The sequence below is a fragment of the Lepidothrix coronata genome, unplaced genomic scaffold, assembly GCF_001604755.1.
Source record: "Lepidothrix coronata isolate B3197 unplaced genomic scaffold, Lepidothrix_coronata-1.0 Scaffold187, whole genome shotgun sequence".
NCBI lineage: Eukaryota > Metazoa > Chordata > Aves > Passeriformes > Pipridae > Lepidothrix > Lepidothrix coronata.
Window position 1 is genome coordinate 552412 of NW_016690367.1, and position 13946 is coordinate 566357.

The following is a 13946-nucleotide window of genomic DNA, read 5'->3' on the forward strand; positions in this document are numbered from 1 at the left end:
TTGTCAGGGAGTTGCAGAAAGCAAGGAGGTCCCCCCTGAGCCTCCTTTTCTCCAGGCTGAGCCTCCCCAGCTCCCTCAGCTGCTCCAGCCCCTTTTCCAGCTCCATTCCCTTCTCTGGACATTCTCCAGCCCTTCAATGTCTCTCTTGCAGTGAGGGCCCAGAACGGGGCACAGCACTTGAGGTGGTGCCTCAGCAGTGCCCAGCACTGAAATGGCATTAGAGACTCCCCAAATCCCAGTGCCCACAGAAGAGGCAGAGGCAGCACCACTGGGGTCTCTGGTGACTGGATTGTGATCAAGTTTCCAGTTTTGTGACCAAGGGAAGATTAAAAAGTGATGGCAAGATGCCAGTGGCTGCAGCTGAGCCAGACTTTGCAGGGGGTTAAACCTGCTCCTGGCGTTTGGTGGGGGCTCAGTGACACAAACACCAACATTACCTCCGTTCTCCTCCTGCCAGAACTGGGCATCTGTGTAGAACACGAGGCCAGAGCCTCCTTTCTCCCACTTGAGCTCGATCTCCTCCTCGAAGAGCCGCTCCTCCACACGGCCCTGCTTGGTCACGTCCTCGTGCAGGGCCTCATGCCTCTCCCACTCCTCACAGGTGTCATTGTCCTGCAGGGGAGGTGGCACAGGGTGGGTGACACCGGCACAGCCCCCTCCCTGCCCCCTGACCCCATCCCAACACCCCCCCTGCGGAACAGCCCCGCTGACAGAGCTGGTCCCAGCCTGCAGCTCTCAGGCCCTGACATGATGGGTGTGGATGAGCTCATTCCTTGACTAATGCCACTTCCAGAGTCAGCACTGAGAAATCCCACACCTCACACCCACTGCAGGGATGCCCATTTAAGGAGCAGGTGTGCTGGACCTGGAGTCAGCACTAAGCAACGAATTAATTCCACTCCAGTTGATCCCTAAGGAGATTGTGTGGGTTTCCCGGGAAGCAGCTCGCTGGCACAGGCACAGGGCAGGCTGACAGCTCCACTGCTGCCTGCCCAGCTCTGGGCACAGCCCTTCCAGGGCAGGGACAGCCAAAAGAACGGCTGGAGATCCAGGAAACAGCCTGTGAGAAACAGCTGGAGGAGTCTGTTTAGTCTGGAGAAGGAAAAGCTGAATAAAAGGAGGGAACAAAGCGCCCTCTGTGCCCGCTGTTGCCAGGAAAAACTAATGGGGTGGAACTGCAGCAAAGATTTGGCATCTGAGTTAGTTCTGGTGGAGGAGAGAACGGGAATGGCTTGCCTGGGGATCTGTAATGACAGAGGTTTGGGAGAACAGGCCAGACAGGCGTCTGCCAGGCAGGGATGGCTCCACAGAGCCTGCCCTGCCCAGGGCTCCAGGAGCCTTTGTCACAAAGGCCATTTTCCTCACAGTGACTAAACTTCAGTCCCAGGAGCATTCGAGGTCAGCCATTTGTGCAGCTCTGCGTGTCCTTTTCCAGCACACAAACATGGCCCTGAGCCTCTGGTCACCTCATTTGTAGGCAAAGCAGAGCTGGGCCAATCTGCCAGGGTCTGCTCTGCAGCATCAGCTCCTTGGGCCAAACCCCTTGGGCTCAACCCCCACCAGAGCCTTTGGGATAAATCTTGACCAAACCCTTTATGCCCAACTTGCTCTGGACAAGCAGTTTTTGGGGGGTTCATGCACCCACTGTCCATGCAGTGAACAATTCTATTTTAACATCATTTTTTTAGACGTGTAATTTATACAATACAGTTAAAGATTAAAATTGAGCTCTACATGCCCTCCCAGCTCTGCTGGGCTCGGATGGTGCTGGAATATTCCACTTACATCATCTGAGTGAGACTCCTCTTCCTCCTGCTGCCTCTCCTCCTCCTCCTCGGGCCCGGCTGGGTGAGTCACCCCCGGGGTTGGCTCGGGCCCCTCTCCCTCGGTGATCTCATCCCCTGCAGCCGTGTAAACTCCTCCTTCCTCCACCACTGTCTCAGTGTCCTGGTATTCAAAGGGCACATTCCCATACCTCCGGGATGAGCCAGTCTTTGGGAAATCCAGCTGCAGCTTCTTGATAATCCGGGGAGGGAGCCGGCAGGCCCGGATCAGCTCCAGGAACACGCTCAGGGGGGTGCCCACGTTCCCAAAAGGCATGAAGGAGGGGGGGTTGAACTCGGGCAGGCGCTTCAGCTCCGCCTCTGTCACAGATTCCCCGGCAGCCGTCTGGTCCTGGCTGCTGGGAGACGCCTCTGAGCCTGGAAAAGAAAAGGAATGTTTGGGGAGAGGCCCACAAGCCACCTGAGAGGGGTAAAACAGGGCCCTCCCGAGCACTTGGGGGATAAGCAGGGCCCAAACGGGCTCTTCTCGCCTCATAGTAAATTTAAAGCACTAAGGAAGCTCCATAAGGGGTGTTAACCCTTCAAGCTTGGCTGCAGAGTGTCGGTCCGAGTCCCCCCCAGGCCCGCTACCGGCCCTCCCCGGTACCCGCCCGTACCTGTCGCGGGACTCAGGCGGACCCTGCGGATGAGGCAGCGGCCGGGCAGCGCGGCCCCGCCGGGCCCGACCCAGCGCTTCCCCGAGTACATGCGGACGAAGCGGCGGGCGCGGCCGGGCCTCACCGACACCAGGCACGAGCAGGTACGCGGCCCCGCCGCCGCCGGCGGGCGCTCGGGACGGTGGCGGTAGTGGAAGCAGAGGAAGCCGCCGGCCTCCAGGAACTGGCTGAAGTAGGCGCGGAGGTGCGCGGAGCGGAGCGCGGCGGGGATGCCGCTGACCAGGCAGTACCGGGCCGGGCCGCCATCGCCGCCGCTGCCGCTGGGCGCCGCCATCTTGGGGCGACGGTGCGGGCGCGGGGGGATGACGTCAGGTGTGGGGAGGGAGAGAGGGCGCCGCCTGGTGGACGGAGAGGGCGGTGCGGGCGGGGGGGCGCGGGGGGTGTCACAGGTTCTGGGGACACAGAGAGACCCTGGGGGGGTCACAGGACATGGCGAGAGAGAGAACCTGGCAGGGTTCTCAGCTCACAGGGGTCTCAGGGTGTCACAGGCCTTCAGGACACAAAGAGCCTGGAGTGGGTCACAGGCCCTGGGGGGGTCACAGGCCTTGGGGACAGAGAGAACCCAATGGGTGGGTGTCACAGGCCCTGGGGACAGAGAGACCCTGGGGGAGTCACAGGCCTTTGGGGTGTCACGGGATCTTGGAACAGAAAGACCCTGTGAGGGGTTCATGGGATCTGGAGAGAGAGAGAACCTGGGGGGGTCACAGGCCCTGGGGAGGGACAGAGGGCAGGGGGACAGAGAGACCCCAATGGGAGGGGGGAGTCACAGGCTCTGGGGACAGCCAGACCCCAGGGATGGCCAGACCCCAGTGCGTGTTGGGGGGGTGTTTACCAGGCCCTGGGGACAGCAGGGGGTGGCCAGGCCCCAGGGTGGGTCACAAACCCCGGGGGTTTCAGGGCACAGGGGCATCCAGCCCCCCATGCTGTGTAGCCCCTGGGGGTCTGGTGCCCCTGTCCCAGGGCTGTTGGGTGTCCCGTGCTCAGTGACTCACTGGGACTCATCCCATGACTCACAGCCTCCCTCCCCACGGAAAAGGGCCGTCATGGGGCTGAGATCAGCCCGGGAGCAGCGGCGGAGGTGGAGGCACAGGCTGACACTGCAGTTTTCCGGGCTGCTGGCGAAGATTCCGGCTGTTTCTGTGGCACGGGGAGGCTCCATGCAGCTCTACCTGACACCTCACCTGTGCCAGCCATGGAAAATGGGACAGGGTTTGAGCCTGTTGGCAGCAGAGGGGAGCGTCCAGGTGAGTCAGAGCATCCACCTCTGACACTGCTGGGAGACCCTGGGAGAGGCTCAACACCTGGAGAAAGGTGCAGCTTTCCAGGGGGATTTGCCCCTGGAAATTTCTGTGTGCTGGAAGCACCGAGGGGTTTTACATCAAACAGGTCCCACTGACACCATTTGACCCATATTTGCATTGGCAGGTGGATTTTTATGAAAAATCCTTTTCCTTCCACTTTCTTTCCATGCCAGGCCTGCAGCAGATTTTTCTTTCCCCCCCCCCCGCCCCCAAATTCAACACCACCTCTAAAAAGTCACCACTGTTGTTCCAAAACGTCAAGCATTTTATTAAAAAAATAATTTATTGCATCTTATATACAAACCACATGAATGTTCACTTATAAAATACTGACACCTCACCTGTTGAAGGCAGGAGGAGCGAGTTTTCCAGGTGTGCACCTGGCTCTGACTCCAGGGAGGGATGTTTGGATCGACCACTAAACCAGCTCCGCTCGTTTCCACGGCGTTCCCAGCTCAGGGTTCACTTATCACACAAACAGGTAAGCCCAGAGCCCAAAATGAGGTGCAGCAGGTTTAGGTGCTCTTAGTCCTGTTGTATTTCATGGAATTAGGGAGGAAAGATGTAATCTAAGGGAAGGAGGGTGAGTCTGGACGCCCTGTGGGATTTAACACTCTGGCTTTTCCCCCTGAAGGTATTCCCTGAGTGTTTCTAAGATTTCAAGCACAACAGGCAGACCCAGACCTAATTCCACAATGTTTGCACTGTGTAAGTGATCCCACTGAGGCCATCAAACAGCACGGGATCGAGCTGTCAGCTGAGGACAGCCCTCAGCGCTCGGAGTTAACAGCAAAATGCACAATGATTTCACAGGGGAAAAACTGGGATCAGGCTCTACCAGAGCTCACAGGCAGGGGGGAACAGGGAACAGGGAAGGAAACCCCTCACACTCCATGAAACCCCACACACTCCACGAAATGGAGGCCAGCAGGAGCCGCTGTAAACATCTGCTGAGCCGGAGCTGCTTCTGCACGGATCCTCCAGCCTCAGCCCTAACGAAACACGCAGTTCCCAAAGAGTCCGGAGCGCTTCTCTCCCTAAATCCCCTCTCCTGGATCTGCTGTGGATCCTGGCAAGGTGTGGGGAGCATCCTGGTGGGCTCAGCAGGGCACACAGAGCCCCGGAGCCTCGTAGAGCATCTCCACCAGCAGCTCCGCGATGTCGGCGTCGCCGATGACGGGCCGGAAGAACAGATCCGTGATGAGGGTGGGGGGGATGGATTTTAAGGAGGAGGCGACCAGTAAAATGTGGGAAAAGCGTCCCTGGTCGTCGGGGTGCAGCGGCTGCACGACCTCCTGGAGGGCTCGCTGGGCCTCCCGCTGCAGGCTCTCGATGTAGAGGGAAACCCTCAGCCCGGGGATGTCTGTGAGGGAGAGGAGGGGAAGGTGGGGATGAAGCAGGATGGAAAACAGCTCCAGGTTTCCCCTGCTCCCACCCTTCCCTATTTCTCAGCAGGGCACACTAATGGGATGTACACAGCGGTGCTGAGATGTGGCTACTCCAGGGATGCTGTGTGAGGGAGGAAAAGCAGTTAACTGGGAAAATCAAGTAAAGGAACCTGGGTTTGCTGTCTGCAGGCAAAGTCCTCTGGCTTTTACCACTACATTTGACATCCCTCCACCCTGCTTCCCAGTGCATTTGGGAATGACCAGAATTAGGAAGAAGGTGACCAGCCCTCTCTGCTCTCACACCTGCCCAGCTCTGAGCAGCTCCAAGCCAAGAGGTCTATGTTTGCCCAGGGAGCAAGTGGAGTCCCCATCCCTGGAGGTGTTCAAGGAATGACTGGATGTGGCACTCAGTGCTCTAGTCTAGTTGACAAGGGGGTGATCACAGGTTGGACTCGATGATCTTGGAGGCCTTCTCCACCCTCAGTGATTCTGTGATTCAGTGTTCAGCTGCCAGCTCCAGCCGGCAGAGCCACGAGGGCCTGGCACTCACCTGGATTGAAGAGGATGGCTCCCTTCAGATAGGCGTATTCCTTAGGGCTCAGATCCAGGCTCCAGAAGGTGTTGAGGCAGCACTGCAGCCGCTGCACTGCAGCCAGTGTGGGCTGTGTCCTCTCAGGCTCCTGCCCTTTGCTTTGCCCGCTGAGGAGGATCTTCTTGAGCATGCTGGGGGCCGGCGCCTCCATCACCTCGAAGGTCACCATCTCCTGCACCAGCCCCAGCAGGAAGAGGGGCACCCAGCAGCTATCCAGCAGCAGGAGCTGGTCCTCCTTCGGCAGCAGGTAGAAGGAAGGGAGGTTTTTCATGAAGCTGATGGTTTTGACCAGCACGTCGGAGGCCGCCTGGCAGGTGACGTGTGGCGTGCGCAGCCGGACGGTGCGGCGCTGGTGGCACAGGCAGCGCTGCCGGGCCCGCCCGGGGTGCAGGTTCTGGCTGAGGAGGGTGTAGAGGATGGCAGTGTTCTTATCCTTGCTGTGGCACTGGCACCTCTCGCACTCCGTGCCCACGCTGGTGCTCATAGCTGAGCCGGGTCCTCGGCGAAACTCCCGTAAAACCCCTCCTTAAATCTCCGTCCTCCCAGCTCTGCCAGCCCTGTGGCTGCGCCAGCCAGCTCTTATAAGGCTTGGTCACCACTGAAACACCCCTCCACAGCCTTGACCGCCCTGATTAAGCCGCCCTCATTAAAAAAAAACACCCAACCAGCCCCGCTGTCCCTGGGCTGATTGGCCGGGGGCAAATGAGTTCCCAGCGCTGCGTCAACAGCCGTTTTCTCAATGAATCGCCGGGGAGGGGGGGACGGCGGGTTGGGCCGTTATCAGGATTACCCAAACAGGATAAACAGAGTCATTACCCCAGGCTGTACCATGGCACCAAGGCCCCTGAGCTGTCGTGGGGCGGGTGTCGCTGCCAGGACCTCACAGACAAACAAAGGGCGCTCGTCTGGGCCCTGGAGTTCAACGGCCCGGCCTTGGCAGGAGCAACCTGGAAGTCGTGTTATCAGCGGCTGGTTTTGCCCGGCCTTGCTCGGGAGGCTCCTGTTGTGGTTGGGAGGAAGAGGAACCTGGTGAAGTGCCCAGGAAGGGCCACGGGTGTTGTCTCTTGGGCTGGAGAAGGGCAAATGCCCCCATTTGCAGCATGAGAGAAAAGGGAGGAAAAGAGGGCAGAATTCTTACATTCTCCCAGTGGAAAAGGACCTGGGGGAGCTGGTCAGCAGCGGCTGAACGTGAGCCCAGGTGGGCAAGAAGGCCAAGGGCACCTGGCTTGTACCAGCCATGGTGTGGCCACATGACCAGAGCAGTGACTGTCCCTCTGTGCTGGGCACTGCTGAGGCACTTTCAGGGTGAGGATTCCTGCAGGGGACAGGGGGAACCTTTGAGGGAGGAGGAAGAGGGAGAACCTCCCACCTCAATTCTCTCGCCCAGGGATCATGTTGGACCCCAGCCCCGGCGGGACGCGGAGGAGAGGGGGGCGCAGGGCGGGTGGCAGCGCTGGGGCCGCTCCCGTGACAGCAGCGGGTGCCGGGGGGTCCCGGTGCCCGGGGGGGTCCCACCAGGGCCCGGGACCCCCGAGGGCCGCGGGAACCCGCCCGTCCCGTCGCTATAGCAACCGCGCCGCGCCTCGCGCCCCGCCTTCCCGGCCAGATTGGCAGCGACCTCAACCAATCCGCGAAAAGCACCGCGCGGATTGACAGTTCCTTCAACCAATCCAAGAAGAGAGCGGTGCGGCGGCGCGATGTGATTGGCGGTTTGAGAGCAGGCGCGCGCGTTTCCGCGGGCGCCGGTTCCGGTTCCGGCGGGGCCCGGTGTGGCGGCGGCGGCGGCAGGATGGGGCTGAGCGCGGAGGATGCGGCCGAGCAGGAGGATCGCTTCGACGGCATGCTGCTCGCCATGGCGCAGCAGCACCAGGGCGGCGTGCGCGAGGTAGCGCCGCCGGAACACCGGGAGAGCTGGGGGCGGGACGGCGGGGCAGGACCAGGAGGAACGGGGCGTGGGGGGGGCGCGGCGCGGCCTTCTCGGATCCCGCCCCGGCACGTGGGGCACGGGAGGCACGTGCGGTGCTACGGGAGCGGAGATAACGGCCCTGGGCAGCCCCGCTAGTTAATTAATAGGATGTTAACGAGGGGGCCTTAAACCACCGGCCCTGGCGCCTTCGGGATTCCCGGAGCTTTCCCGGAGGGTTCAGGATGCGCGGGCAGCGCCTGTGCCGGCTCACCACAGGGCAGGATGGAGCCCCTCAGTTGCTCTTTCACAGTACAACCACCGGCCCCGTGAGGCCTGACCGCGATCGTTGCTCCCCCTCCTCGTGCTCAGGGATCTGCTGACCCCCCTCGCGGATCCCACCGGGATCCCTCTGGCTGGGGGCTCCGCGATCCCGGGTGCTGCCCTGCAGCAGGGCTGGAGGGTGTGGGACCCCCCCACTCACGCTCCACTCACAAATAGCTTAAAAAAACGCTCCTAAACCAGCCCCTCGTGCTGTAGTGAAATCTCAGACTGAAACACCCACAGCACAGAATTCCTGGAAAAAGAAGATCAGCCAAGAATATGTGTTCCCACAGGGGTTTGGGGATGCTGGTTGGTACCTGTTCACTCATCAGTGACCCCTGGCAGGCAGCTGGTGATTATTGTGTAAAAATAAAGAGTTTGCACACTTTTAGGCATGCAAAAGAAGCAAAACGTGGTATATATGTATATGTATCCCTGCCCAAATTCCTGCCTTGGATAACAGCTTGGGGTACTGGAGCAGGACCTGAGGGTAAACTGCTGCCCTTTCCTCATGCAAACCACACAAATGCCTCTTCTGGAAGGTGGGAATCCAGGAGCTGGATGTTTTCTCCAGGAAAACAGTCACAGGACTGATTCCAGGATGATTTTGACACAGCCACAGGTGGAGAGGACAAAGGATAAGGGCTGATCCAGAGACAGGGGATGGCTTGGAGTGACCTGGTCTCACTGATCCTTTTCTTTCCACCAGCTTGTGAACACCTTCTTCAGCTTCCTGAGGAGGAAGACGGATTTCTTCACTGGGGGAGAAGATGGAGTGGCAGAGAAGGTAAAAAGTAAACCCTTGAGCTTTTAACTTTTTAATTTACATCCCACTCGTGTCTGTGCCAGGCTAAGACTTCCCTGCCTGAACAACACCCTGCATTTGGGTGTACTTGGGGCACCAGCAGCTCGTGGTGCTCCTGAAATCCATCACAGAAGGGAGGAAATAAGGAGCTGCTCCTCTCAGAGGGGAGGAAGGAAACAAGGAGCTGCCCCTCTCAGAGGTGAGGAACACACAATTGCCTGCTCAGATGTTACCAACAGTGCAGGTTTTTCTGCCAGACTCTGGCCAAAGGCTTGTTTGGAAAGCAAACCTGCCAGACACACTGACTTAACGGTGACACGCCAGGGTGCTGATAACCCCGGGTTACCTTGTTTGTTCACCTCAGAAAAAGCACAAAGTCCACGTCCCTGCACATGCAGCTGCACCTTTGGCTCAGGGCTGGATGGAGTGAGTGTTCTGGGGAGCCTCGAGCAGCCTGAGCATCACCTGTCCTGCCCTCACCCAGCTCCAAGGCTGAAAAACTAAGTTTCACCTTAAGGAAATATTTATTGAAACACAAAATGGCCAGGCTCCCTGAACATTTCCTTCTTATACTTACCAGGATAGCAGCTGTTCCTCCTCCTGGACTGCTGGAACTCCACCAGTGGGATGTGTTAGGGCAGCTTTTAGGTGCTTGCACAGGGTGTGACATCCTCTGTCCAGTCCCTAAGGTGGTAAAGCTGAGGGAGGTAAGGGATGGGAAAGAGGATGTCCCATCCCTGGAAGTGTCCAAGGCCAGGTTGGATGGAGCTCTGAGCAACCTGGTCTAGTGGAAGGAGTCCCTGCCCACGGCAGGGGTGTGGAACTGGGTGATCTGTAAGGTCCCTTCCAACCCAAACCATCCTGCGATTCTATCAAAGTAAGAAAGATAAACCCCGCTGTCACTTAGATTAGAGAGCAAATATCCCCAAATTCCTGGGGGCTCTGTGCTCCCAGGGAGTGAAACCCTGAGTGGCATTTCAGAGGGGAGCACTGGCTGTGCTTTGGCATGTCCTGGCCACTGTCCTTGTCAGATCTGTGCCTGTAGAAAAAAAGTGTTCATGTCCTCGGGTGGCACCCGTCAAAGTGCTTTACGGCCTCCCGAGAAAGTGCTCTGCACAACAAAAATGGCAGAAGCTGCTCCCCCAGTCCTGCTCACCCTTTGGCATGGAAGAGAAAGAGGAGAGGGTGGGAAGGTCACTGTGTTTTTTGGGTGCAGCCCTCATGTGGAGTGAGGGGGATGTGGGTGACACCCACAAGCTCGGGCAGTGTAAACAGTTCCCTCACCATGGATCGTCGTGGGGTTGGGAACAGAGTCTGGGAGGCACACACACTTCTTGGATCCTGTGTCCCAGGAGTCACTGGACTCGCACTGTGTAAATAAATCCTGCTTTCCTCTGTAGAACAAAGCAGAAACACTCAGGGCTTGGTTACAAACTACGAGGCTTTTAACTGCAGGTTGCTCGAAAAAGGTGCTGAACCCCCCCCAGAAGTTTCTGAAACATATATAAATCAATTTTTCCCCTCTAATTCCTTCCTCAGGCTCTGTCTGTGCTGTTTTCTGGGGCAGCCTTCAGCTCACATACGTGCTGCCCTGCACAGCACCCCTGGCTTTATCGAGGTGGGGCAATTGCTCTGGCTCCCTGCCTGTGTACTCAGCTTTCCCGCTGAGCACGTGGCCGTTGGCACCAGGGACCTTGAGATTTTGCCTCTCAATAGTCACAACAACCTTTTGGGGAGTTTGGAGGGAGGCTGAAAGAAAAGATTTATGGAGGAACTTGCCCCTCTAGTGTAAAACACGGGAGGTTTTCAAGCATTTCTCATCTCAGTCGTGGCAGCTCCGTCTGGGAGAAGCCCAGACGTGGGTAAGGTCAGAAGTAGGTAAAAAAACTTGGACTCTGTGTCCCTGTGCTTCCAGCTGGCCTAGATATGTGGAGTAGCTGTCAGGTGGCTGGGTTGGGCATCAGCTCGTCCTGCTGGAATAGCACAAAGGACAAAATACGTGGAGAATTTTTATTCCTATGTTATCTCCATGAAAATACACACCTTGTGTAGGGAAGAACTAAGAAGGCCTACATTTAAGTATTTTATAATTATTTAAATATTGAATATTTTATATTTTTTTCCCTCTTTTCTCTTTCTTTTCTTCTCTCTTTTTCAACTGAAAAATCTCAGTATTTTCAGTCAAAACCCGAGTGAAAACAAAGGGAAAAGTCACAACACCCCCTGTGATTGAACGAATGAGCTCCTCACTAGACCAAGCTGGCTCCATTTGGGTTTGAAATGGGTGATTTATTTTAAAACCCTTGTGTCTTTGTTCCTGTCTTTCAGCTGATCACAGATGCTTTCAACCACCACAACAAACTGGCTCAGAAGGAGCGGAAGGAGAAGAAGGCCCGTCAGGAGGCCGAGCGGCGCGAAAAGGCCGAACGTGCCGCCAAACTGGCCAAGGAAAAGCAGGAAGCCAACGAGCCAAGGATCAAGGAACTCACGGATGAGGAAGCAGAAAGGCTGCAGCTCGAAATCAACCAGGTGAGAGTGTTGTCGGGTGCTGGAACGCATCAAAATGGCTCAGCCTTGTTCCTTTGCAGTCGTGGCAGTGTGAGGACAAAGGGAATCTTCCCCTTGGTAGTACCTCTTTCCTGTAATTTTTTTAAAGGTTGAAAATTCCCTGTTTTCAAAGTCTTGGATGCAATTCCCAAGTCCTGCTCTTCAGCTTGAGCTGAAGAGGCTGAGGCCATCTAGTGCCTGGTCAGGAAGTGACACCAAGTGCCAGCGCTTGGCTGAGCGTATTTCCTTCTCTTTTTAAACAGAAGAAAGAGGCACAAGGGCAGGTCAACAGTGTCCCAGTGAAACCCTCAGAGGATGAAGCTGAATCAGATTCTAACAAACAGGTAAAACTCACCTGGGAAATTTATTTTAGAATGACAGAGTGGTTTGGGTTAGAAGGGACCTTTAGAGCTCGTCCACTTCCACCCCCTGCCATGGGCAGGGACACTTTCCACTAGACCAGGTTGCTGCAAGCCCTGTCCAGCCTGGCCTTAGGCTGAGAAACATATTTCTGGACAGTCATAAGAACTCCTGTGAATGTGAGGGGATGTCCATTCTGACTTTCTTTAAAAATACACACAGAGTTCCCAAAAATTTCAATAAAGTTTGGGTCTTTTTGGCTTTTTTTCCTGTAATCGTGTTGTAACAACAGCATCTGTTAATTTTTGGGCTAAGTTTATGTGGCTATCAAACACAAACACCTGACCTGAACTTCTTATAAACCTCAATAACTGTTGTTACAAGTGAAAGATAAATGGAAACTTGAAAAGCTTTTTTCTTTACTCTTGAATTTCTTAGGGAACAGATGATGAAGAGGAAGACGAGAAGGATAAAGGAAAACTCAAACCCAACTCTGGCAATGGAGCTGACCTTCCAAATTATAGGTGGACACAGACTCTTTCAGAATTGGATGTAAGTCCTGCTTTATTACCAGGATCTGAGGAATCTGAGATAGGGAATAAGAGCAGGTGCTGGTCAGAGTGGTGGAGCTGATTCCCTGTGTCTCAGTGTCCTGTGGAAGTTTGTTAGTTGTACTTAACAGCAGCATTTCAATAGCTGGGGGAGAGCTTGGTAAACTGAATAAAATTCCCAGGAGCTGTAGTTTGCCAAGTTTTGGCCTTGTTTTAAAGGCCAAATTTTTTATGTTTGAAATCAAAATCTGCTTCCCTTTGTATGGCCCCTTGTATCCTTTTACCTCCCACTCACTCAGTATCCGAAGGAAAATAGTTTGTGCTCTGTGAAACCAAGGCAGAAAGTCTTGGAACAGCAGCACAGGAGGGTAAGGAGAGAATTCACTGCCCAGCTTCTCAAAATCTGCTCTTTGTCTGCTCCAGCTGGCCATCCCTTTCAAGGTGAACTTCAGGTTGAAGGGGAAGGACGTGGTGGTCGATGTCCAGAGACGCCGCCTCAAAGTCGGCCTGAAGGGCCACTCTCCTGTCATTGATGGGGAGCTCTTCAATGAGGTGAAGGTGGAGGAGAGCTCCTGGCTCATTGAAGATGGTAAAACAGTCACTGTGCACCTGGAGAAGGTAAGGGAATGGCTTGGGGAGGATTCAGGCTTGGCTGCCTCTTCCCAGGTGGAATGAGAGTGACAACCCTGGGCTTTATCAGGTGACCACTTGGTTATCCTTAGTGCAGTGTCATTGTTGCCAGTGGAAGTGGGATATTGCAAATTCCCTGTCTTCAGCCTAATTTCAGGCTAATCCAGGATATCCAGTGGATTTCTCAGCAGTTCAGAAAAAGCTGGAAGGAAATCAGGCATTTTAAAGTTGTTCCTTAATGGAATAATGGCACGTTTTGACATCTGTTAGTGACATGAAAATCCAGGGACAGATCCTATTGTGTCCCTTTTTGTGTCCCTCACTGCCTTCTTTCTGGGCCTCTTCAGGTGATTCATTTTTAATCCCATTTATCTCATCCCAAACATGACATGTGATGTTCTCCCAGATTTCCCAGTTGTGAAAATTCAGGCTACCCGAAGTAGTTTGAAATAAAAGTAGTACCCTTTATCCCTCTTCAGATTTTACTAATATTTAGGAAACTGTCAAATAAAATTCGATTCCAGCAGCTTTTTCCTGTGACTGAAACTTAAAACTCCTAGAGCAAGTCCAAGAAAAATAAAATACTTTTGCTTCTTTGCCCTTCAGATCAACAAGATGGAATGGTGGAACAAACTGGTCTCCACAGACCCGGAGATCAACACCAAGAAAATTAATCCAGAGAACTCAAAGGTAAGAACTCCTCTGTTTTATGGGATGGAACTTTGTCAGAAATGGGCTCACCTGAGCCAAGTGGTTCCAATTTTGATCTTGTTTTCAGCTGTCAGACCTGGACAGTGAAACTCGCAGCATGGTGGAGAAAATGATGTATGATCAACGACAGAAATCCATGGGCCTGCCCACGTCTGATGAACAGAAGAAGCAAGACATTTTGAAAAAGTGGGTACACCTCATTAATCTGTGGGGTTTTGCCTTCCCAAGCCCTCCTCCTCTTCCTCTTTGGCACAAATATGTGAAGAGAAAGCAGGTTGGCCTTCAATCCCACCTGTGCTCTCATCTGCTTAGTCATTGAACTGTTGGCTGATCA

The 13946-nt window shown here is 55.1% G+C and overlaps 3 protein-coding genes across 3 annotated transcripts in view; 1 reads left to right on the top strand and 2 right to left on the bottom strand.

The window, feature by feature from the left end:
• Window positions 1-2774, bottom strand: part of GPATCH3 (G-patch domain containing 3) — a 5319-nt gene extending 2545 nt beyond the window's left edge. The window contains exons 1-3 of the mRNA XM_017831136.1: window positions 2441-2774; window positions 1786-2201; window positions 438-612 (exon numbers count right to left, since the gene is read on the bottom strand). Of these exons, the coding sequence (XP_017686625.1) occupies window positions 438-612; window positions 1786-2201; window positions 2441-2774 (925 nt within the window). The remainder of the gene's footprint in view (window positions 1-437; window positions 613-1785; window positions 2202-2440) is intronic.
• A 1269-nt stretch (window positions 2775-4043) lies between these two features.
• NR0B2 (nuclear receptor subfamily 0 group B member 2) lies at window positions 4044-6961 on the bottom strand. Its single transcript, XM_017831138.1, has 2 exons — window positions 5740-6961; window positions 4044-5164 (listed from the first exon to the last, which is right to left on the bottom strand). The coding sequence occupies exons 1-2, from the start codon at window positions 6263-6265 to the stop codon at window positions 4902-4904; spliced, it is 789 nt and encodes a 262-aa protein (XP_017686627.1). The 5' UTR covers window positions 6266-6961; the 3' UTR covers window positions 4044-4901.
• Window positions 6962-7527: 566 nt separating this feature from the next.
• Window positions 7528-13946, top strand: NUDC (nuclear distribution C, dynein complex regulator). The gene is made up of 8 exons (XM_017831137.1): window positions 7528-7666; window positions 8718-8795; window positions 11142-11342; window positions 11624-11704; window positions 12159-12272; window positions 12695-12889; window positions 13508-13591; window positions 13680-13946. The coding sequence occupies exons 1-8, from the start codon at window positions 7571-7573 to the stop codon at window positions 13929-13931; spliced, it is 1101 nt and encodes a 366-aa protein (XP_017686626.1). The 5' UTR covers window positions 7528-7570; the 3' UTR covers window positions 13932-13946.

Excerpts from the sequence above, each read along its gene's own strand:
- NR0B2 (XM_017831138.1), bottom strand. The coding sequence starts at position 6,265 with ATGAGCACCAGCGTGGGCACGGAGTGCGAGAGGTGCCAGTGCCACAGC. Across the intron at positions 5,165-5,739 it reads AGCCATCCTCTTCAATCCAG|ACATCCCCGGGCTGAGGGTT; the intron begins GTGAGTGCCAGG and ends TCTCCCTCACAG.
- NUDC (XM_017831137.1), top strand. The coding sequence starts at position 7,571 with ATGGGGCTGAGCGCGGAGGATGCGGCCGAGCAGGAGGATCGCTTCGAC. Across the intron at positions 8,796-11,141 it reads AAGATGGAGTGGCAGAGAAG|CTGATCACAGATGCTTTCAA; the intron begins GTAAAAAGTAAA and ends CCTGTCTTTCAG. Across the intron at positions 11,705-12,158 it reads AATCAGATTCTAACAAACAG|GGAACAGATGATGAAGAGGA; the intron begins GTAAAACTCACC and ends TGAATTTCTTAG.